General features: G+C 45.8%; 1 protein-coding gene across 1 annotated transcript in view; it reads left to right on the top strand.

Moving 5' to 3' along the window:
• The window catches only part of nell2a (neural EGFL like 2a), a 56,760-nt gene extending 34,302 nt beyond the window's left edge, over nucleotides 1–22,458 (top strand). Inside the window, exons 14-20 of the mRNA XM_076139308.1 lie at nucleotides 4,730–4,852; nucleotides 5,454–5,549; nucleotides 14,166–14,306; nucleotides 15,170–15,363; nucleotides 16,566–16,742; nucleotides 20,254–20,478; nucleotides 21,720–22,458. Of these exons, the coding sequence (XP_075995423.1) occupies nucleotides 4,730–4,852; nucleotides 5,454–5,549; nucleotides 14,166–14,306; nucleotides 15,170–15,363; nucleotides 16,566–16,742; nucleotides 20,254–20,478; nucleotides 21,720–21,761 (998 nt within the window). The 3' untranslated portion in view covers nucleotides 21,762–22,458. The remainder of the gene's footprint in view (nucleotides 1–4,729; nucleotides 4,853–5,453; nucleotides 5,550–14,165; nucleotides 14,307–15,169; nucleotides 15,364–16,565; nucleotides 16,743–20,253; nucleotides 20,479–21,719) is intronic.
• Nucleotides 22,459–23,814: the final 1,356 nt, after the last annotated feature.

Here is a 23,814-nt window from a genome sequence, read left to right as displayed (position 1 = left end):
CGCTGTTATTTACTTGGAGAGGAAAGCTCCCTGCTTGCTCAGGCCGTCTCCATGTTATCTTTAGACTGCCACTGTCCCTTATGTGATTTCACTCACCGCGTCCCCTCTAATCCGAGCTGCGGGCACGTTTTATTGTCTTACTCGCTCGTCTCTTTTTTTTTTTTTGCCTTCGTTCCCCTCGATTCACAATGAAGATTAATACCCCCCCAACCCAGAGGATTAAATTGTGTCACTGTATTTTATGTGTTTTCCTATTAAAATGCCTTCAAGTCACCGCAGTGGAATACACAGCTATGCTTCGCCTTATAAAAGTCAATTTGTGTGATTAAACTGAGGCTTTTGCAGAAGCTTGATGTAATGACTTTTCCCCTGCTGTAGTCAAATTACTGCTGTAATCTCTCTGGCGAGGTATTGGGCTCTCAGCTCTCCCACGTCCACCATCACAGCCCCACAGTGCTCCACACACACACAACACACCTCTGCACCAATATAACAAAGATGAATTAGAGACTAATTGGATCCAAACAATAACATCCTGGATCCTTCAAGTGAAATGAATGAATGGATGAACCCCCTGTGGTGCAGTGCTCATCACGCTTGATTTTTTTCCGCCTCACCTGTTCCAGACTCGTTTGCAACAGGTGACGACCAAAACGAGGTTGAGCGCCGAGGTGCCGGCACGAATCCGCCTCATTAATATTCAATCGAAACATCTGCTTCTGTTTGAGAAGAGCCCGACGTAAACGCGGAGACCCTCCGGGGAGCACGCTAGAGGAATATTACAGCTGTTGAAGGAAACATTAAACCCCCCCCCCCCTCTCCCCCTACAGCGCCTATTGACATTGTACATTCACATGATATACGAGCATCTTCATCATCCTCAATGGCTTTGACCAATTAATGCACTGCAACCTCAGCAGAAACAATGTGGCGGTGGGTATTGATAGGTTTTCCCCACATGCATTACGCCGCCATACACCCGGCCTGTGTGGTAAAGAGGATTACATTGATTGTAACTGGCTCGGTGTTTACGTGGGGAGGGAAGGAGTTAAAGGGCTGATGTGCAGATTTAAGTCTGCGTTTAACAGCACTGAGCCCATGTTACGCTTTCTCCTGAGCTTGTTATGGGGGTCAAGAAGCTCGGGCAGAACTCGCTATGTTACATCAAGACAACCTGCGGCGAGAAAGGTCACGGTCCAGATCCCAGCAGGTGGGCGACTGGAACAGTTGACTTCATGTTCTTCGCTTCAGTGAAATATGTATAACCAAATGTCTTGACACTGCTCAGGCTCAGTGTCCACATGTAGGAAAAGCAACATCCCCAACTTTCTCTCGCTCCCATCTTTGACTGACACTTTATCTTTGATCGTGAAGGTCAAAAATCCTCCTGCTTTCTCTCCGCACTCTTCATCTTTTCCCCAAAGCGCCCGAGGTGCTCCTCAGTCTGTGAGATTAGCAGCTAATCCATGAAAGGTAGCGGATTGGTTGCGCTTTCCCTTTGAATGTTATTAAAGGAGGCTGCTCTGAGGTGTGCATGCGTGCGTGTGCTGTGTGTGTGTGCTCCTGTGTCCAAGGTGTGTATGCAGGTTGTGTGTCCTTTCTCTAATCCTGTGATAACCAGACTTGAGCCTGTGAGGCAGAGAAACCAAAGGAGGGCTGGCGGGTGGAGGGAGGGAAGGATGGATGGCCGCGGGCGGAGGTGGGGCAGGCGTTTGTCAACAACAGAGATCAGAAAACGTACAGTCTGAGATGTGAAAGGATCTGGCAGCAGAAATGGATTTGTGACACAGCAGCATTCAGCCGTAATATTGGAACCACAGTGGTCTCATCCCAGATCAAGATTTATATCATTTCATCACAAGAAGTAAACTCCTCAGACATGTTTGTTGTTTTTGGCTTTGGCTCTATTCGATGATGATGTCATCAAAATGACTGAAGATGACTTAAGACTTAAGTCTGAGGCTGTTAGGGACCTCGTTTCCTCTGCAGTTAGATCTGTAATGGTGCTGAATCAGCAGCTTAGCCACACATGGGTGGGAGCTGCAGGTTATTGGCTTTGTGTATTAATGTTACAGCAATCAGAGCTCTGTGCATTTCCTACTGTACTGACTGGATCAATATCTCAATCCAGGCTAAATCACACATATTGGTGGTCAATTATAGCAAACGCAAAGAGAAAAGAGATAAAGGAGAAACATGCAAGAAGACTCACAAAGAAAAATCCTGAAAAAGACAGAATGGAATATCAAACCCTGCTTCCCTGCCAGCACAGATTCCCTGGAATGCAAAGGAAGTTTTTGATTGTACAAAGTTGTTGTTGTCAGAAAAACAAGCTGAGGTCAGAATGTGCTGGAGGAGGAGGAGGAGGAGGAGGAAGGACGTGCAGCTACATAGATCTCTGCTGACAGCCTGTACATAATTGATTGTTTATCTGTCTACAGCCTCAGCTGCAGCAGTCAATGAGGAAATACCTTGCACACACACACACACACACACACACACACAAGTACAAAGTCAGATAAGAATTCCTACCTTTGTAACTTTGTAAAATAACCAAATTCCCAACCAAGCAATTATAAATTTGAGGGCCACAGTCAAGATGCAATCTTGACACACACACACACACACACACACACACACACACACACACACACACACACACACACACACACACACACACACACCCGGTGGCTCTGCCTTGTCCTTTCCTCTGGCAGCCAGACAAAGACGTGACCTTGGCCTGGCGCCTGCTTTCCTCTGCTTTCCTTGCTGTTCCACACAGGTGTGTGTGCGTGCCTGCGTGTATGTACGTGTGTGTGAGAAATACAGCAACCAGAGCAGAGCAACAGGCCCTGGCGAGCGCCTTTCAATCCATCTGGCACATACATGCGCACATGCATCATCCCCTCGATGACGGAGCTCATCGCGGCGTCGCTTTCAATTTGGATGAGCTGGCGTCCTGCTCGGGAGAAAGTAACGGATTGGAACGAGACGCTGCAGCTCATATCCTCCTCAGCAAGCACTCAGATATCTCTCTACACGAGCCATCTTTGACTCATCTACTCTGCCATGCATGCAAACATCCATTTATTTAAAAGGCCCCAAACTAAACTACTTTATCCAGATAACGACGTCACATGTTAACGCGAGGTGTAAATCCTCACAGAGGGCATTAGGGCCTGAAGTTGCCAGGTTTAAATGCGATGCGAGGCCGGGACGCATTTAGGAGATAAAATCTGCCCACCAGTTGTAAACGCCACCCCGCCTCGTCTTCCCTCTTCTGCTCGTACTCATTCACAAAGTTATGTGAGTGGGAGTTGCAGATTACCATAGATGGGGATCTGTCACCTGATCATAAAGCGACAGCCTGAGCGTAAAGGTTTATCAGTTGACAGCTCGCCTACAGAGACCTCAGACCTCAGCGCACAGCATTCAGATAATGAGGATGCGTGTTGATGCAAAGTGTGAAACGAGCCTTAATATGCGAGCAAAATGTGAGAAAAATGTACTCGTTTCCATTCGGCGGCCCAGAGATCCAATAAAACAGTGTTAGCCTCTGCATTTTCAAGTCAACTGCTTGTCCTCTCTGCACTCCAAACACAAACTTTGGTAAATGACCGAACGCTCTGCAGCTCTCTCACAGTTTGATTTGCTCGCCTCTGCTTTGCTTCCAGCTTCCAGCTCTTCGGGCGAGAATATTGCTCGGCGAAGTGCTTATCAGAAAACAATATTTCATCTGTGACACTCTAAACTATTACAGAGTCGGGAGTGTTGTTGTAGTTTGGATAAAGATCCGTCTGTGTGTTCAGGCGCAGATTAAAGTGCCCGATCACGAGGTGAGCTACAGGACTTGAACGCTCCACAACTCTTTAAGCATTTCATTTTATTCTTGCATCAGCATTATGTTCAAAATAATGATGCTTTTATGCTGTGAGCTGCTGATATTAATTATCCCCACTCAGCTCTCGACATCATCGGCCAAGTCCTCGTCCGAAACAAACGATCATAAGAATGTAATGAGTTCTTCCATTTCTCTCTTATGAAGGCAGCATTTCTGCACCGCATTGTCTTTTCCATGTTGTCAGCACAATATTCATCAGTCAACACACCTGCAGAATGCCACGCCCCACTGCGATGATGTCATATCTGCGAGTCCTTTGTTTGCTGCCCCCATTACTGGAAACCAAATGGCTTCTGAATACAAATGGCGACGTATTTATAGGCTTAAGATGACGTCTGATTCCTTTACAGTGCAAATTGGAGAGTTCATTTGCATATGGTCACACAGGCCAGATTCATAACTGAGTCGTGTATATTTTGCCAAACAAGGACAACAAATAACTTAAATTAATAAGAACTTTATAGAAATAGATCACCTGTGTGTTCTTCACCTCTATACTAAATTGTGGATCAAGTCACTGGATCCAATACAGAACCCTCAACCCTCAACCCTTATTTTTGTTTTATGTATTATGGATCTGCAGCCTGTGATTCTGTCAGTTCTACACACTGAAAGTAAACAGAATCATTATCTCCAAACCAAAATGTGAAGATAGCGGCGTCTGAACTGTGCGTGGAACGATCCTACAAACGAGTCGAGTCCTCACCCCTCATTTTTCACTTCCTCCCCCAAAACACCATGACGGCGTATATGCAAGACTAACAAGCTGGTCGGGGTCCGTATGTTGGTTGGATCAACTCTTGAGTCTTTGTGATTTATGGTTTTCAGAGCACGACGAGTGCCTCAGCGGAATGCACAACTGCGACGACAACGCCTTGTGTTTCAACATGGTCGGTGGCCACAGCTGCTCCTGTAAGCCGGGCTACACGGGAAACGGGACAGTCTGCAAAGGTAAGCACCGCCGAGGATACACTGGGTTCAGATCCCAGCGGCCTTATTATTTAGCTTATTATTTAGAGTAAAAATAGCTGAAACGACTGTAAACAACAGGGCTTTAACGCCTCTCTGCTCTAACATATTATTATTCATGTTTATGTCCTTTCACCCACTGCTCTTACAGGAGAATTACTTAGTTTGACTTGACTGATGGCCCGTTAGACTAAATCAATCCCGTGATTAGAAATCCTTTTAAGGAGACGTGAAGTATCTTCAGCGGCGTACTTAAGAAAGCTTCTTCTTCTTCCTAGCCGAATATGATTTGCGTTCTATTATTTCTTTTGCACTCTTGTCAACTTCTAACTGACTTCTCTGTGTATTTGAGACATATCAACCAACACTCTTATCCACAGATAATGAACATTTTTTTGAATTAACCTTGGTGAGACGCATTAATCACACACAGAGGAATGTCGCGAGCAGCCATAATGAATCACATCACCAAATTAGCTCCTATTCTGTATGCAAATACATATGCCGCTGCTGGTCTAATTACATAGCTAATGCTCGTTCATCTTGGAGAGTAATGGCTCCTTCCATTCTCGTCTACCTCTAGCTATGTGTGACGGATTGTGCCAGAACGGAGGGAGCTGTGTCTCGCCGAACAACTGCGTTTGCCAGCAAGGATTCACCGGGAGGAGGTGTGAGACAGGTAAGGAGTTTGCTTCAGTTTGACTCCTTCTTCTCCTTGAAATCAAGTGAAAATGTGGAGAGGAGTTTTGCAAAGCGAAGTTGGTCTTTCAGAGATCCAAGAGGAGATGACAGTGCTTTAGATGTACCGTACTCTCGTCTCTTGATCAGCTAAATCAAGTGTGTTTAGTCGAGGCACTAACTCCTGATTAAGGGAATACACTTGATTTAGCTGATCAGGGAAAGAGGGAAAGCGAGCGGTGCAGTGGTGCTCAAGAGCCGCAGAAATATACTCTGATTACATCCTTGGCACAGTCTTTACTCCGACCCCCTGAGATGTCCCCAGAACTCACAAGCTGCTGTACTCACCGTGTACGCCTGTGCACTCGTGTCGTTATACATTTGTTTCTGTGCGTGTCCGTCTGCTGGGGGTTCGCTGAGTAATGATCCTGCACCTCTTCCAATGGCCAGGCGGAAGATTTGAACAGCAGAATGAGATTCGCACCCACACCCCAGCCCGTATTTATCAGCGCAGCCTGACAGTAACGCCGGGCCGCTGCGACCTTACAGCCGCTGCGACTCCCGCCGCACGATATATGATGGGAGCGATAGGTGATAGTTTAAGCAGGTATTACGCTTATCAGCCTGTGTTTATAGCTCAGCGCTGTGCGAGGAAGAGTATCAAGCATAACGCCAGGATAAGAATGTTTTCCCCTGCAGTGTGGGTGATTTCAGGTAATCGAGAAAAGGCGATAATCCCGCTGGTGTTGATGGATTCACTGTATGTCTAATCTATAGCGACAACACCTTTCCTCATAACCTGATTCCACCTTTCCACGAGTGTCCTTCAGCAGACAAGCGGCCGAGTTAATAGAACGTCGGGTTCGTGACAGATCTCTCTGAGAGTGCCAGTGTGTGAGCGGAGCAAAGCCAGCCTCCCTGCCTGCTCATTGGCTCAGGTATTGATTGCACATAAAAGGGTTTTTTTTTTTACGAGGCGTCCTTTTTACTGCACGCTTAAAGTAAATGAATTTCCTAAGAGTGCTGCCCTGGGATGCTGAGGAAGGCGTGTGTGTGTGTGTGTGTGTGTGTGTGTGTGTGTGTGTGTGTGTGTGTGTGTGTGTGTGTGTGTGGACTTAGTCTCCTCCCTATTTTGCAGCAAAGAAGGTTAGTGGAGGACCGGGTCCCTTTGTAACAGCGGAGTCCAGGCAATCACACATTTCATTACCTTCTATAGTGTTTTGAGATCCCAGTGTGTCGCTCTCTTATGTGGACACTCTGCAGCCACAAAACACTTCAAGAAGGACAAAATGTGTGATTTTTACATTGAATTAACTCACAACAACACTCACATTTAACCTCCTCATGTGTGGACATTATATATTTCCTTTCCTAGACTGTATACATCATTGTGTTAAACGAAAACCTGCTGTCCTCATGTGTGGACATTTTCTCTACTTAGTGCTAAAAATACCACTTAGGTTTGCTAGAAAACAGGAAGAAATGTGTTAGACCCTTTGTGTTCATTTAAAGTACACTTGTGCTCAAAAGCTTCATTTCCTTTGTTTTATACTTATTATGTCCGACAAATCTCAAATTAAAAATGCATACAAAATAAATGTTCGGGTCTCAGGAAGTTCAGAATTGAAGAAGTTTTCTGCAACTACTGATGTGATCTTGCTTTCCTCATTAGTGGAGACTGTTTATTGCTCAAAGCACTGCTGGTGCTGCTCGCTAACTAGACATGTCTACTTCTTAATCAAACAATATGTGGGATGAAACCGCGACAATGGTGGCTCAGGGAGCATTTTGGCTTTATTACTCGCTCGTGATAGACATTGATTAGAATTTGGGGTTGGAGGAAGTGCGCGTAAACAAGCCGCAAATCTTGTGCGCGCTCCTGATGCCTCAGGCAGCAAAATATTTGTCACTACAGCTGCTGCTGGTGTGTTTATGTCTCTCTCCCTGCTTCCATCCACACTCTGTCTCCCTCCGTCGCTCTGCAGAGGCAACTCAGTGACAGCTGCCTTCCTCCTGTGCATTTCACTGTGGATTTACAGTCCGGGACCACCGTTAGGGCCCAGTGCTACAGGCCCAAAGCTGAGAGAGACTTCAGCAGTCATTCAGTTTGATAAGAGGTCCTTCTTATGTCTCTTCACATTGTGACAGGAGTTCCCAGTGAGGGAAGTGTGGAGGGATGGAGCTCACAGAGGAGTATGGAGGTTAAAGCACTGCTGGATGTGCTACGCCACTGGAGGGAGGCAAGACGCGAAGAAGAAAGGGAGAGGACTGAAAGCGGGGGGAATAGATGGAGATGTATGTGGGGAGTGACAGATGCAGAATTTGCGGAGGGAGGGGAAGGAGAGGTAACGAGTGTGGAGAGGAGGACGGGTGAAAGGAGGTGAAGTGGAAAAGAAGATACAGAGATGTTGGAAAAACTGACAGATGCGGCAACAGAATGTGAGACGCCAGGAGATATGGGTGGATGCGGGTTAGGGGTTAGTGGGTTTCTCCTGCATTTGACTGGAGAAAGAGGCTGGTAGAGGAGATGCAGGAGGAGGAGGAGGAGGAGGAGGACGAACTGGGTGGATGAACACGGAAAAGCTTTCACTAAGTCTGGGCTCCCCACCCTCAGAACCCTGTGAGCTTTTACAGGCCTCCCCGGGGACCCAGCCTCTTCTGCTGCCGCTGCGGCAGACTGACGGCCTGTCATAGGAGACAGAAGCGGAGCTCTCTAAAGGCAGTCTGGATACACACACACACACAAACACACACACACACCAATGAGCTTACAGCGAGGGTGCTAACAGTTTGGATCACGACCTGATTTTGGTAAAGTTTTTGTGTTGGTTTGCGATTGTGCACCTTTCTGTGTCTGACAGCGGTTTTGTGTAATTGTACACATATCGCTGTGTTTGAGAGTGCTTCTGTGTGTGTGTGTGTGTGTGTGTGTGTGTGTGTGTGTGTGTGTATATGCTGGCTTGTCATTACCATTCAGGAGGAATAGATGGGGAGGGACAGGGGACACACAGCGCTGACAGACACACACACACCAGCGAGTGGAGAGCTCTGACACGTCATGAATTATGCAGCGTACAGCCGCAGAGGGGCACACACACTTCAGTCATGGATATAAATGCACTCAGGCCCGGCCGTGTAATGTGCGACCCAAACATGCTGCATTGTCATCAGGGTCGCCCCAGAACGCCATCATTCCTTACATGGCACCAGTGGTAAACGGTCAAACGCTGGAACTTTACATTCATTTTACAGTAAAATCAGCCTCTATTTTCTCTCCTGCTTGGAGATTTTCACAACAGGAATGTGTTGCATGAGCCAGTGCAGCTTGAAGAGAGATAAAAACCCACAATGTCAAATAAAATGTACGATTTGATTCAGCACGTCGGCCTTGAGGAGCATTGACAATGTTTGTGTGTGTGTGTGTGTGTGTGTGTGTGTGTGTGTGCGTGTGCGTGTGTGTGTGGGCCACTGAAAAAGGAGCATTGTAAATTCTAGATTAACAACTTCCATGACATCATCAAAGTCACATGGCCAGGTTGTGGAAATCGTCTTATCAATCTTATCGATATTTTTCAAAATATGCAATGTTGTTGTTGTTAGATTGCGTCCCATCGTGTCCCACTGAAGGCACTCACACACACTAAGCATGGACACACAGGCCTGTCTGATATGCAGCCGTTTATTTGGGGTTGAGCAGTTAAGTGCATTTCTTCTACTACTGGAAATTGTTTCCTATTAACAAAATGATGTCTTTTTTCTACCTCCTCATTTTTGGTACTTTAATGTGTATTTATGAACAATGTTGCTGAACTGTTCCTATGAGATGAATGGGCAGGCAGCTCGTGGGTCTGCTTTATTTCCAGCTAATTATCGTCTCCTTTCATGGTTGTAAAGACACTCCAGGCTTATTAGGATGCTGCCGCACCAGTTAATACTGGCAGTCACCGTGCTGTCAGTTCTGTCACTAATGGGCGTCTCTGCTGTCCTCGCTGGACTCTTGGTGCTTTCTAAGGGAGTGTGTGTAGGGTGTTCATCGGAGAGAGAGCCTTTGATTAGACGCTTTTGATGGACATGTTTCTTTTTTCATCTTTCACTTCATCTGCCGTCTCGTGATTTCACAAACACTTTTAATTAGCGACGTGGAGTCACAAGGCGGCAACAGTGTTCTGTAAGGACACACAGAAAGGGATAAAAGATTTTTATGTCTACTGTTACTGTTACAATTCAGATTTGTTACTCCTACACGCTGTGAAAAATATCCTGGAGGGATGTGTTCAAGTGCAGCCTCAGAGGGCCCCGGTGCATTACACCTACGCTATAAATTGATGTTTTATTGGTAAGAAAAACTCCCATTTTCACATCTCAAGTCGTTATGCTTTAGCAGCATGTCCTCTTCCAAAGTGATTCTCTCTCATAAAGAGATGAGATGTAGAGAGGGAAACAGGCAAACAACATGGCTCAACCTCTATATTCTGAGTTTCATCAATGGAATATTCAGTGTCTCATCTCTCAGCTCTAACCGGAACAAGGATGGAAGAGACGAAGAAGAGGAAAGGAGGGGGCGATAAAGGGAGGTGTTTGGGATGAAAGGTGAAAAGGCTCCGTCTTGTAGAGGAAAAACGGGAGAGGCAGGGAGTTCATAAAGCTTTGAAGCGACAGAGAGGAGAGCTGGAGGTCACGCTGGCATATCGACGAGGACAGAGGGCCGACCAGGAGCAGACAAACAATTTGTTCCCTTAGACCTCATTTACATTGATGTCAAGCTCCGGGAAGCTCGTCTGAGTTTTTCTGCAGACAGACAGACGGCCAGACAGTCACATTAACAAAAGCAAGTCTACCTGGTTAGAATAGCAAGGAGATGAGGAAGAATAGACGGTGGGTGATGCAATGCTTTAGTGACGTCCAGTTTGCATGAAGGAAAACATCCCATCCTCATCCTCATCCTCATCCTGGCTGATATGTCCCCCGGGCCGCTCCCACACACACTCACAGGCAGGTAGTGAATATTTAAAACCATATTAATTTTTTGCCCTTTGACAGCTCCCGTGATGCATCACTGCAGCTTCCCGTCTCTCCCTCTTTTCGCCCCACAAAGCCCGGGGGCCTGCGACTGTTTAAGCTCAAGCGGCTTGTTTAAGCACAATGATTATGTATTCATTATTTATTTAGAGGCGGCCTTACAAAGCACTCACTCCATCACCCGTAATTAGCGTGTCTTAATTAGGCCCCGCTAATGGCCAGAGCTGTCGTTTAGCCGAGCGCAACCTGCTGCTTCTACCTAAATGACACGTCTCCCAGGGATCGGCTCGCCGACTGTAGCAGCCGCACGCCGCTGCACTGCACCGAGCGGCGGACAGCCACAAAAGCCATAAAGGCAGGAGGAATTACACAGCTTGGTAACGGGGAGAGTGATGGCGGCCCGCGCGTGCCTGCAGCAAGCAACTGTATACGTGTTGTGAACATGGCGCCGATCCAATTTACCGTGATTACTCATCCACTCTCCCACACCAAGATATGGATTAGTGTTTCATTGTGTCAGTTTCATCTTCAGAAACTCGACGTGTAACTCGATTTGCCTCGGGTTTCAGGATGAATGATCGATTAGGTCAGTTTGCTCCCTCTCGTAATGAAGACTGAAGACCGGCGACAATCTCTTGATTACACTTGACTGTACATAACACTCAAGCTCATGTCTGTCTCAGGTACACACCAGCCAAACCCTTTCATGTATTATTATCGATCCCAGGCGCCAGGACGTTTTCTCAGCCGTCATCCTGATCGAATGTGATCTGACTTTCCCTGCGCTCATGTTTAAATCCATTCACGACCAAATGACATCTGACATAGGAGCAGGAGGGAAAGCCGTGTAGGGAGTATCGGGATTATCGGGTAATCCTCTGTTGAAATGGAAATCAGGTTGAATTAGTCTGTGTGAGATGTAGGCCGGCTACAGAGAGTGCTTACTGTATGGGCTGAGTGATGCCATATCCACGTCTCCAGGGATCACATGTCAGTCAAAGAGAGGGAAAATGGTATGTGAAGACGCAGCAGGATGGAAGGAGAGAGGGAAAGGGCTAAGAGCAAAGAACTGTACCTGTCAGTGTTTAGATCAGGGAGCCAGGATGGAGGAGAAGGCTCCTCTGCAAACTCTAAACTGTCTTTCTCAGCTCAAAAAGCGAGCGAGCGATCGAGCCGGAGAGAGGAGGAAAGGTGAGGACACGAGGGAGCCTGTGTTTCTCCTCGGCTCGGAGACTAAGACAGACATGCAAAGTGGAAAAAGAAACAGCGGTAGGTGAAGACGGTGAAGGTGAGGGAAAGGAGAGGACAGAGTGGCATAACGAGTCCACGCTGTTGCGGGGACGACATCATCCGCCGGTGCCCAGCTTTGTCCTCAGAGAGCTTCCTTAATAGAGCTCTTGTTTCCAGCCTGCCACTCAGGATAACGAGCGGGATAACTGCTGTCTGTCTGACCAGCTCTCTCTCATCTTCCTCTTTCTTCCATCCTTCCCGCTGTTCTCCCTCTGCTTCCTCCTCCTCCTCCTCTGACCTCCCCCTGCCTTTGTGTAGGTGTGCTTCTCCGCCAGTTGCCATGTTTTCCAGTCGGCACGGTAACTCTGAAATGACTGTTCTTCAGCGGCCTTGACCTCCGCAATAGATGGAGACAGAATGGCAGTTTTTCTCCTCCGTGTTTCTCTGTTTTTCTTCGACAGTAGAGGCGGAGAACGTGACCTGCATACACGAGTGAAACGTTGATTCACTAACGGAGACAAAGCAACCCGGTGGCAGCTCTTGTTTTGTTTTTGTTTCTTTCAGTTGTTGATGGTTTAATTACAACAAATGTCCATCCTCATTCATGCCACTCGACAGGAAAGGAGGCGGTGACACACTTGTTACTATATTTGCTGGTTTGAAAACACAGCAGAAGTTTTTGCGTGGCGTTGTTATGACAGCGGCTGAGGCATAATTGTAGATGTCAGGTTTGACTCAGATATAAGAGGAAGATTAATCTTTTGTTCGGGCCGTAACCATTTGCTGTTATACCCAAACAGTCAATCTTGGCTGAAAATAATCCATTTGTATATTTTTAGTCTTATTTCACCGCTGGAAGCTGTTATAAATAGTATCTGACAGCTCGGTCGTACTTTAAACAATTTCAGGGAGGCGTATTGGAGAGGAGAAGATGGTTTCAACAAATTCAGCTGGAGTTTTTTTTCATCCAGGCAACACACTGCACACAGCCTTTCCCATCTCCAAAGCCCCCTGTGCTTTTATCACACAGGCAACAAAGAGCATTGGATATTTCTCTTCAGGGGTGGGGAGAATTTATGGTAATTTTCAAAGATAGGCGAGTTATACTATTTGCTGTAGCCTCATGATTTTTGAAGCAGTGTCCTTTTAACCCACTGTGTCTGTTTCCCCGGGGGGAGGGAGTGAGATGTTCTGGCCTCGCCGAGCTGATGTAATTAATGAAACGTGAGCTATACGTTTAGAGGCTGATACTGAAAGAGAATACACTCAGACACACAAAGAGATGTACGGTGCAAACCTGCAGCTGACCCAGACAAATGCTGCTAAGTTTTAAATAGATGAAGACTAAATCTGTGGGACATTTGATCAACGGTTAATCTGCTGCAGGAATTCTATTAAAAGTCTGAGGGCTCATTAGCCAATAGATCTTAATCCCATTACTGGCAGGGCTGTGGGGGACTATGCACCCGTCTGCCTGTCTCTCGATGGGGGATACTGTTGCAGGCAGTCATGGAGAAGGTCAGACACGGCACATTGCCATTTTCATAATGAGAGCGGAGCATCATGCATCATGCGCAATCATAAAAAAGCCATCAGTGGCTACGCAGACACATTTAATCTCTGTGAATGTCTGGGCCTAACATATTTAGCCCGACTGTGTAATAACACAAGCTTTATTCCCTCTCCGGTGTGGGCTCGGCCCTTAGTTTAATTAAATGTAAGCTGGAACATCGGAGCTATCCGTCTCTCCACGTGTATTCCTCCCATTGTTTGAAATTATATTGGATTTGTTCTTGCTGGATGTTTTGCTGGACGGCCTTTGGAGCAAAACGGCTTCAGAAATTGGCAACGGTAAAGGGAAGGAAGAGCGAAAATACAGATGAAGAGAGAAAGAGGTGAACAGAGTGCGAGAGAAGAAGGAAGAGACGCAAGAGTGAAGAGTTTTCAGGCTGTGCGGCAAAGTTTCTATTGCTTCTATTCTTGGCTTTTGAGAGCAGGCTTGTTATGTTAGATACATTCATGCCCTTCTATCTTTTATTGATACAGATGTCCTTTTCTGGCCACGCAACTATGCTTGATCAATAAAGCCTACAGGCTGGACATGTTGTTTTATCAATTGTGAATCAGTCAATTATAAAAGATGCCCATCAGGCAGGAATGAAGCTCAGTAGCCCATGAGAAGCTGAAATGGATTGTAAATAGGTTTCTTCTCTTCTCTTCTCTTCTCTTCTCTTCTCTTCTCTTCTCTTCTCTTCTCTTCTCTTCTCTTCTCTTCTCTTCTCTTCTCTTCTCTTCTCTTCTCTTCTCTGCTCTTCTCTTCTCTTCTCTTCTCTTATCTCCTCTCCTCTCCTCTCCTCTCCTGTTCCAGACATCGATGAGTGTGCGGATGGCTTCGTCGAGTGCGACAGCAAATCCACTTGTGTCAACTTACCCGGCTGGTACCACTGTGAGTGTCGTGACGGCTACCATGACAACGGCTTATTCTCGGCCAATGGGGAATCGTGTGTAGGTGAGTGGCCCACCTCTCCCTTACTTACAGGACTATGACAAATATGGTGCCATCATTGTTTCAGCACATATAAATTGCTATATTTATCTGAATTTTAGAAGTTATGACAGTGAAATCTGAGCATCAATGAGTTCATTAACTTTGTTGTGTGTTCTTACCCCTAAATAAGTTTCAATTACTCATTAATGGCCCTGACGAGTTACAGAAACATGCAAATATCCCTGTAATCCTCTGCCAGAAATTCAGTTTGCTCCATAAAACATGTTGTCATGCCAACGTAACTAATTCTATGATTTTCCGTGTCCTTGACAATATGTTTTCCTTTCCAAAATGTCAGTTGGCTTTAGTTTTTTTCGGCCTGTACTTTTCCTTGAACCTTCTCTCTGATACAGCCTGTCAGGAGAGGCGTCAGCTGTCAAAACGGAAACCCTCAATCTAGAGAACAGCGACGAAGCCTTGAGTGTAGCAGTGGTGTGCTGGTTCTGCTACGCTCGTCAGCCCCATCCTGGCTGTCAGCTTGACGAGGGGGAAGACATGAGGAAACATCACATTATGTGCATTCTCAGAAAAGCCCAGCATGTCTGTGACGCTGTGTTTCACATCCCAAAGTTGTAATTTGTGCAAAAGTGAGAAGAGAGTGAGATTTCCTCAATTGTTTGAGTCTGGAGGTCAAAGTGCTCTTAAGCTTTATAGCTGCTGCAGGAGTTGAACCTTTTTAGTAAAGGCCAGTCTGCAGACGCAAACATCGCCACTCCTGTTATAATAAAAAACTATATCCGCATTTCTACAGCTACGATGGAAGCGACCTGCGATCAGCACTGTCATGATGTCATCTTTCTTTTCTCTTGTTTCCCCCCCTGCAGATATTAATGAATGCAAAACGGGGAGGAACACCTGTGCCAATGACACAGTGTGCTTCAACCTGGAGGGAGGCTACGACTGCCGGTGCCCCCACGGACACAACTGCACCGGCGACTGTATCCATGACAACAAGGTCAAGCACAGTGGGCAGATCTGGGTGCTGGACAGCGATAGGTGCTCGGTGTGCTCGTGCCAGGTAAGGCAGGAGGACAGAGAGAAGAGAAGAGACAGAAAGAGAAAGAGAGAGAGAGGTGGTTGTATAAGATGAAAGAACTACAAAAACTCCACAAACAGTGAAGTCTGCTGTGATTGTACTGCTGGTGATCAGTTTGTATTGATTGATTTTCGATACAGGACATCATCCACAAATTGATTCTGTATTTTCTCCATGACGACGAGGTCATGGAGCAGTCATACTTTGTAATCCGGCGTTCCACTGAACCTAATGCCAAGAGTCTGGCAGTAGTTGAAGGTGATTACAGTGGATTAGTGTCGGTAGTGAATGATCAAGCAGCAAATTATTCATTTGATTACAAAGGACCAGGGCAGAAATTAGTCCCTAATTAAATGAGTCATATTAATTGATTTGGGAGATTGAAAAGCTGCCTGTCAAAATTAGTTGTATTGAGCGCTTGAGGGAGCAGTGGGGTAAACATGTTATTGTTTTGGATGTGGGCGGACACAGCTGGATATTAGAGCGAGAGCTGCGACTAACAGACAGGAGAGGCCAAGGTCAAACATGACAGAGGCAAACACGGGGCTCTGTCCTCACGGAGGCCCTGCAAATATGCAAATGCTTCATCGTGTTGGCTCCAGTCTGCTGCGAGATCCAGACGGGTGGAGTTTACCGCATCAGTACGTCTGTCTGCCCGGCTGCCAGTTGCAAAAACATTTCAAGAGTGAATAAACTTTGATTTTATGATTAGCAAACGTTCTTAGCAGTCGCTGTGTCTTTTTGCGGGAGCTGTATGGTTTTGAGTCTGCGCGTGTCCTCGCTTTTGGCGGATTTAAACGTAGATATTTTTACCTCAGACTGTGGTAAAAGCAGATATGTGTGTGTGGGTATGTGACAAATGTAATGAGATTCTGGCTCAGAGCACTTCAAGTACCTTAAATAAGCGATACTGCAGCCGAGTATCTGTTCTTCAAGTGATGAATGGAGGCTCTGGAAGATCTGCTGGCATTGAGAGTTCATAAATAAATCTCATTTTGGTGAGACTACAGCACCATAAAGTACAACTACAAAGAGTCGGTGCCACAGAGCCTTTCTTACAATATTTATTACTAACATACAAGTTTAATAATTGCATTGAGCCGCCTGTCTCTGAATGTCTCTGTGGAGTTATGCATGTGCCTGGGTGCTTATGTGACGAATGCCTTTGTGCTCTCTTTGTTCAGGCCGGCCAGGTGATGTGCCGCAGGATGGTTTGCGACTGCGACAACCCCAACGCCGACCTGTTCTGCTGCCCCGAGTGCGACCCCCGACTGAGCAGCCAGTGTCTGCACCAGAACGGCCTGCTCACCTACGGCAGCGGGGACACCTGGGTGGAGAACTGTCAGCAGTGTCAGTGCCTGGTGGGTAGTGGAGCCTCTTACTGTATGCGTTGTATGCGCCGGCCCTAGATGTTAAACCACATAAACGGCTGATCCGGTCAGAGGGTAGTTTAGTTTAGTCAATTCAGCATTCAACCTCTCCAATCTATGCTTTGAACAGTTAGTCTATAGTGCTTGGGGCGCCGTCTACAGTTTACACGCAAGAGTTCGGCTCAGTTCCTTTTTGTCATTTTCAGGAAGAGGGGAAGCAAAAAATATGCATTTGTTTGTGTGCCACAGCGCCCACACAAGAGCTGTAACAAATACCAGCGTCTCCATGGAAATGCCTATAAATGAGATATGTGCTCGGCAAAGAAATTCAAGGAGAAAAGTTTGGCAGAGAAAGTAAGACGAGCGAGGGGGCCGATTAAAAAAGGTGGAGAGGAAGCGGTGAAGTTGATGTGTGTGTGTGCGTCGAAGAAAGAGCGAACGAGGGCGACGTGAAAGGAAACAAAAGCATTGTTAGGCTGCTGTGATGGAGTTATAAACATCTACGTGAAGGATAAGTTCAAGGATGAGAGGGGAGGAGGTAAAAAAAAACATTGAGTGGGAATGTGTGTGTGCGTGTGTGTGTACTCTCTGTTTGACAAGCTTGTGCGTCTCACTTCCTGTGTTGATTTATTCACACTGTGTGCTTCTTGTGTGGATTTGAGCAAGCCCATACAGGCAAGCAAGCAAATCCTATTTCTTATACAAAACATAATCATACTGCACTCGCCTTATGAATATTTCACAGGCAGACATATGTAATGTTTTCTTTGCATCCACGTCTGCCTGTGTCACCCTTTACACAATGTTCCCGTTCAATCAAGGGGAGCACCCGACGTCTTAAATACTCTTTTCGCAAAACAAAAACAACGCGGCGGTTTCGACCCGTAATCCTCAATAGCAGAAAGCCTGCATCACGTAGCAACACATTCCTTCAAAGCAAATGTCATGTTTTACATTCTACTCCCACCGTCTCTCGCGTAGATGTAACACAAACCCACACTGGTGTCACTCCTTCTGTCCAGTGACTCATAGAGAATGTGTGGATCTCTATCAAGCCGTCTGCGAGTCTATTTTTCCTTCAATTGAGGAGATTTTTACCTCCACCAAGGACGTTTGTTACCCGTCGGTTTGTTTGTTTGTTTGTTTGTTTGGCTCGTCATTGTGAAAAAGATTGCATTGATGAAACTTGGTGCAAGGTTGTGGACACATTTCTCTCAGTATTTGGTGTTTAATAAACATATATATATACAACACAGAAATTTCAATGAAAAAATAGGAATTCCAGGTTCAGCTTAGTCTGTATATAGACGGGGATCCACAAGTAGACTAAAATATTTACTGGGACATTATGATAATGTGTCTTTGATAATGTCAGAGATGTTTATTGTTATTGTTTCTTTCTTTTTGGGCCAATAAGCGACACATTCCATTTCGGTGTGTTTGGCCTTGGTGTGTGTAAGAGCTTTAAATGAAGCGCCCCAGTGGTTTCCTTCTTTATTGCTTTTAAAAACCAGCCTTACTTGTAGCTAACAGAAGTTCACTCTGGTCTCACGGATTTATAGTCTGAATAGCAGAGGCAATGCCATTTCCTTCCATTGTAATGCTGTCCTGATGCCCAGACCTGAAGGCTGCTTGTTGGATTTCTTACAGTGAGCTATTATAGAAAGGCGGGGAAATCACTGTTCAGCTGTGAGGCAGCAGGGAAGCTCAGTCGGCTGAAAATGGGTTTGCTCGGCTTCACTCTGAGGCTCTGCTCACTGTAGGCTCTTATATATGTTGACACAAACAAGATTTAGGATGCAGGCACGCTGGGCACAGCAGCAGCACGCACACTGTATGCAGGCACACAGGCTCCCCCGTAGACAAACATCGAGTGTAATGTGCGCACACGTGCACTCGTGTTGGAGGATGCAGCCACATCTGTCACCGCTGTCAAACACTCATACTGTACATCCACCAGCATGCACACACACTCACACACACGCACATACACAGGCAGACAGACAGACATGGAAAGATTTACACAGACATGCGAGCAAATGGCGGCACACTATAAAGATCAGCGGGATGGGGGAGAGTGGTGCTGTGAGATACCATGATGGGACTCCAATAGCGTGACAGGGACGTGAAATGAACCTTGAATTTCCTCCACACTTACTGTGGCAGAGCCCGAGCTGTCCGCTCCCAGCAGGGACCTTGAAAAACTCACGGACAAGAGCAAACAGACAAAATCGAGATATGAATCTTGCCCACAACCTATTCACTCATTTTAAAGCGAGGATCTGACCTTTACTGCACAATTTTCATGTCACTTTCAACATAGGTCACATGTGATATGATATCTTACAAGATCAAAGAAGCAGGGATTTCCATAGGTTGTCCTTTAGGTCACGGTACAAAGTAGTAGGAACACGAAAGCGTGGGCTAGTAAATGTTTGAGACGAAGGCTGTATCCAAGGCTAACGGCAAAAGATGATGCAAAATAAGTCGCAAGTTTATAAACCAGCCTCCTGGATTTCTGTAGCATGCAAGTGATTTACAGATGCATTACAGCTCATCGCTCTGCAGGGAAAGAGATTAAATTGCAGTCAGATATCATGAGGACTGAATGCAAAGCCAGATTAAAAAAAAACAGCCCTTTGAAATATCAAAGCAATGAAAGGTTGCAGGGCTGTTCTCTTTTGTGTGGATTGCAAATAAAGCTGTGTATTGCAAATCCTCGTCTGTGATCACAGGCCGCTCTCTGCATAAACAGGGAGAGATGACGGCGTCGCTTACCTGAGGCTACAGTCTGCCTGTGGGACAAGAGAGCTACTCGGGGGATTTCCCTCATCAAATGTTTATGCATCACACCAAGGCGGGGGATGGACATTAGCACTGCGTGACTCTCGTTTTTTTTACTATAACATATTAGAAACGCTGATCCACACGATTTCCAGTAATATTAAATGTCTCCGGTGGGAAACTTGCATGGTGTAAAGGTTTTGCGTGTTTGCTTTTTAGATTTGCTTGTGTGTGTATAAGCATGTGTAGAACAAATCCGTTTCTTTCCTGCGTGTGAGTGAGTGCAGCGTGAGCAGAAGTGGGTCAGGCCGGGCCAGGAAGGGGCCGAAATATATGACCTGTTTTCTCAGGCCAAGAGAAAATGGCAGCGCGGGAGAAATCCAATAAGGCTTTCTGTGCTAAAAGTTTGCTGTAAGATTAATATTGGTGCAACAATCAAAGAGTGAGACCAGAGCGAGTCAATTAAGAAGCTTCAGAATTTACCTCCACAGCTGCAAAAATGCTGACAGCGGCGGAACAATTGCTCTCCTCATCTATATTTCTGAAGGTTTTTTTTTCCATCAAGCGGTGATGAGTCACTCCCTCTCGTGTGGAAATGCACAGTGTCAGGAGAAATCTGTGTATTTACCTGAATCGTTTGTTATGGTATGGAAAATAAAACACCGTCCCTCTCTCTCTCTTTCTCTCTCTTTCTCTCCCTCTCTCTCTACCTCCGCAGCAGGGGCAGGTGGACTGCTGGCCTCTGCCCTGCCCGCCGGTGGACTGCGAGTTCACGGTGGTGCCCGAGGGCGAGTGCTGCGCCCGCTGCGTTACCGACCCCTGCCAGGCCGACACCATCCGCAACGACATCACCAAGACCTGCACGGACGAGCACAACATCTCGCGCTTCAGCGGCTCCTCCTGGATCAAACACGGCACCGAGTGCACCCTGTGCCAGTGCAAGGTAACGCACCTCAGTCACTCAGTGTTTGTGATGTCATTGTAGCACGCCAGGGGAAAAAATACAAACCTATGCACAAAAAGCCTTTTGCAAATAGTAAAGTGACCCAGTTTGCCAAATTAAAATGCATGAAGCTTTGAAGTACGGCAATATTTTCCCGCTTGGTAATAAAACGGAGCAGATTAATGAAATGAATAGCTGCAAATCATTTAGTAAATCAAAAACACACACGTTTGCACTGTGAGTGATTCAGTGTCAGTCAGCGATTGCCTAGAGGAAGCAAAACATGCATTTCTCACCCTAAGAAAGTAACAGCTGCCACGTCAAGTGTTCAAAGGCACAACAGAGAGCAGAGACAACGGGTATTTAACATCTAAGGGAGGGAGTCTTCGCTATCGGAATCCCATTTACCACGTTTTACTATCACCGGGAATTCTATTGCTGATTAATTCAACAAACTGACTTGTAACACCGGACCGAATGGGGAGCTGTGCCATGCCGTGCCTGTGCAAAGCAAACATCTTGCAGCCTCTCCTCCTTTTGGCCTCTGGTTCAGCTCCAGTGGGGCGTTGCCGTCTGCTTCTCACTTCAGGACTAAACAAACACTCACCAGCACATGTGCAACACATCTGTGCCGTCTCAGCCAGAAAATAGAGGCAAAATCTGCATAAGTAAATTGTGTGGGGGAAGAAATCTGCACTACTTACATTTTCTGTGCATGTCAGTAGTAGCGTAAGTGCTGCACAGCCCTCAGGAAATTAACCTAATACAAGCAAACTGAGCGGGAATCTTCATCATTATCATCTTTACTACCAGCTGCAGGTGGATATTATTGGCTTCAGCTTCCAGGAGCAAGGCAGTAATGAAGAGAACGTTATTAGACTTCTTATCCCTGCTTACTTGACAATGATCTCTCACAGAATTGATTTTGAAAAGACACTGATTTGATTGTTTTAGTCCATTCCTGCACACCTTCACTTGTAATGAACTCCACCAAGTTGAAAGTGACTTTCCTCTGTGGCCTTACACGTTCCTAATCTCAGTAGGATCTCACCGTCTTGGACCTGTTGGTGCTAAAATGACACGTATAAGGAATTCTTAAATGTCAAACTTGAGTCTGCACGCCGCGCTGCCATCTGAGGGGTATTACAGGCTAAGCTTTGAAAGAGTTTGCCCGAGGTTGAAGTGTGATGATAATCCACTGCCGTGTTTCTTTTTTTTGCCTTTCTTCCTCTCATCTCCAGAACGGACACATCTGCTGCTCAGTGGACCCCATGTGCCTTTAGTCCTGGCAGATCTGAAGGCACCTGTACAGTGTTCTCCATGTAAAAAAAAAAACCAACAACACCGCCCTATGTCTCCTTCATCGCCCCCTCCTTAGCCCCCGCCCACCCACCCACCACCCCCACACTCACAGACATGGGTCAAAAAGTGTTTGCATTGTCAGCATTTGTTTCAAGCCTGCTGCAACCGAATCGGTGGGGGTTAACCAATCTGGATCTCTTAACGCTGAAACGTCCATTACACAAAACTTTTCAGGTACTTTCCTATGACGGTGTCCAATTTCTAGCTCTTATTGTGTGTTCTATAAGGTAAACTCCACCCATCTGTTACAACCATGCATGTCAACAAAAGCGTTAAAAGAGTTGTCTGCAAATACTCTGTGACCCTCGTCTGCTCTTCTTTATACCAAATGCAAATGTATATCATACCAAACAGACGACGGACTGCAGTTTCCTCAAACTCACTGATCTGTCTCACACGTCGCCGTCGTCGTCGTCGTGGTGACCCTCTGAGGATCACCGTTCACCACACACGTACATCATTGCCCCATGAATCTGTAAGATATTACTATTACTGGCATGACTGTGCTTGATGTCCAGACATTTTTGCTGATTTCTTGATTCTCAGTGGTTATACCGTAGATAGATTAAGGCCGTTAGAATAAGTTTCCGTTGCCACATTTACGAGTCGTCTTTATTATGTGGTGCTTTGTAGCTTTTTGTTCCATTTCTCTTTTTTGTAAATTTCTTTTCCCCAAGCTTGTTATTGTGTAATGGTGAAATAAAGTATTTCCATTTACATTTAATTCTTAAGTATTGCAGTGTTATTTTTTTACATCCATTATATTTGCATAATGTTACATATTTTCATGTTAAGATGCAGGCAATGTAGGATTTATGTTATATTTACATTCACTTAAGAGGTTGTTAAACATGCATGTCTGTTTATTTTTTTAGCAGGATTACTGAAAAATTAACGAACCAAATTTGATTACACGTGGAGGCAAGAGGAAGGATCCATAGTCATCAGCTAGTTTGGTCTTGGCAGAGGTATGAATGCCCTTCTAGTTACGTCTTGGATGCATCAGTTAATTGAGTCTCTCTAAAACAAAATCACCTCTAATTAAGGAGTGGACATTATTTAGGGTTTCCCATAAATATTAACTGACTTTCTGTCAAATACTCCAGAATAATTAGATGTGTGAGCTCCATAGATCTCTACTTTAAATGACGTCCCCACATTAGCCACCACATGTTGAATAAACATACAAGTGCACATTTGCATATTTGTAACACCCAAATTCTCAAACATAATAGCAAACCTTGTATCACAGAAGAGCACTTCAAGCTTCTAATATTATTATCTATCAGTTCACAGCCACAGACAAATGAGTTCAGCCTGGAGATGGCTTTATTTCCCTGTGGAGCCGTCTCTCGCTCGCTCGCTCTCTGTTGCTCTCTCTCTCTCTCCCTCTGACTTATTCCCCCGCTCTACCTTGCAGCGGCTTGAATTAACAAACACATCTTAATGGAGCTCATTTATATTCCAGCACATTCCCTCTCACTGGAGCTTTTTCTCCAACCATCTCTCCCCGCCCCACCAAAAAAACTTTTTACCTCAGGTTATGGTCATGACTCTGAACTCGTCCCTGACTGGAATGGTAAGGCAGCGGACACAGGCAGGCAGTTCACAGTGTCTGCTTGTGGGCTGGTGAGGACACCATCTGGTCTTCTTTGGTCCACTGGCTTCTAGCTGGTGGTGGCGTGGAGCCAGTGGGCACCTGAGAAGAGGTGGCACAGCGGGGCAGGCTGCTCCTCCAGCTGGCTCCTAAATGTTCAATTTTCATGGCGGTGATGAACCCGCAGCAACAGATGCAAAGACCCACGGGGAGTCCACTTCACTGCCTGGCCTATATTCACTGTTAACGATCCGGTGTATCATTGTTATTTGCAATGGATGGTTGCAACAACAGGGAAGTATAAGTTTAAAGCTTGTCAAATGGATTAATACTTCAATATTTTCCTTTATGATACTTGAAACAATTGTTTAATATTT

This window comes from Genypterus blacodes, unplaced genomic scaffold, assembly GCF_046128005.1.
Source record: "Genypterus blacodes isolate CSIRO-AG114 ecotype Tasmania unplaced genomic scaffold, CSIRO-AGI_Gbla_v1 ptg000015l_1, whole genome shotgun sequence".
NCBI classification, from domain to species: domain Eukaryota; kingdom Metazoa; phylum Chordata; class Actinopteri; order Ophidiiformes; family Ophidiidae; genus Genypterus; species Genypterus blacodes.
Note: the sequence above shows the minus strand (reverse complement) of the source record. Positions and strands in the feature narration are given on the sequence as shown.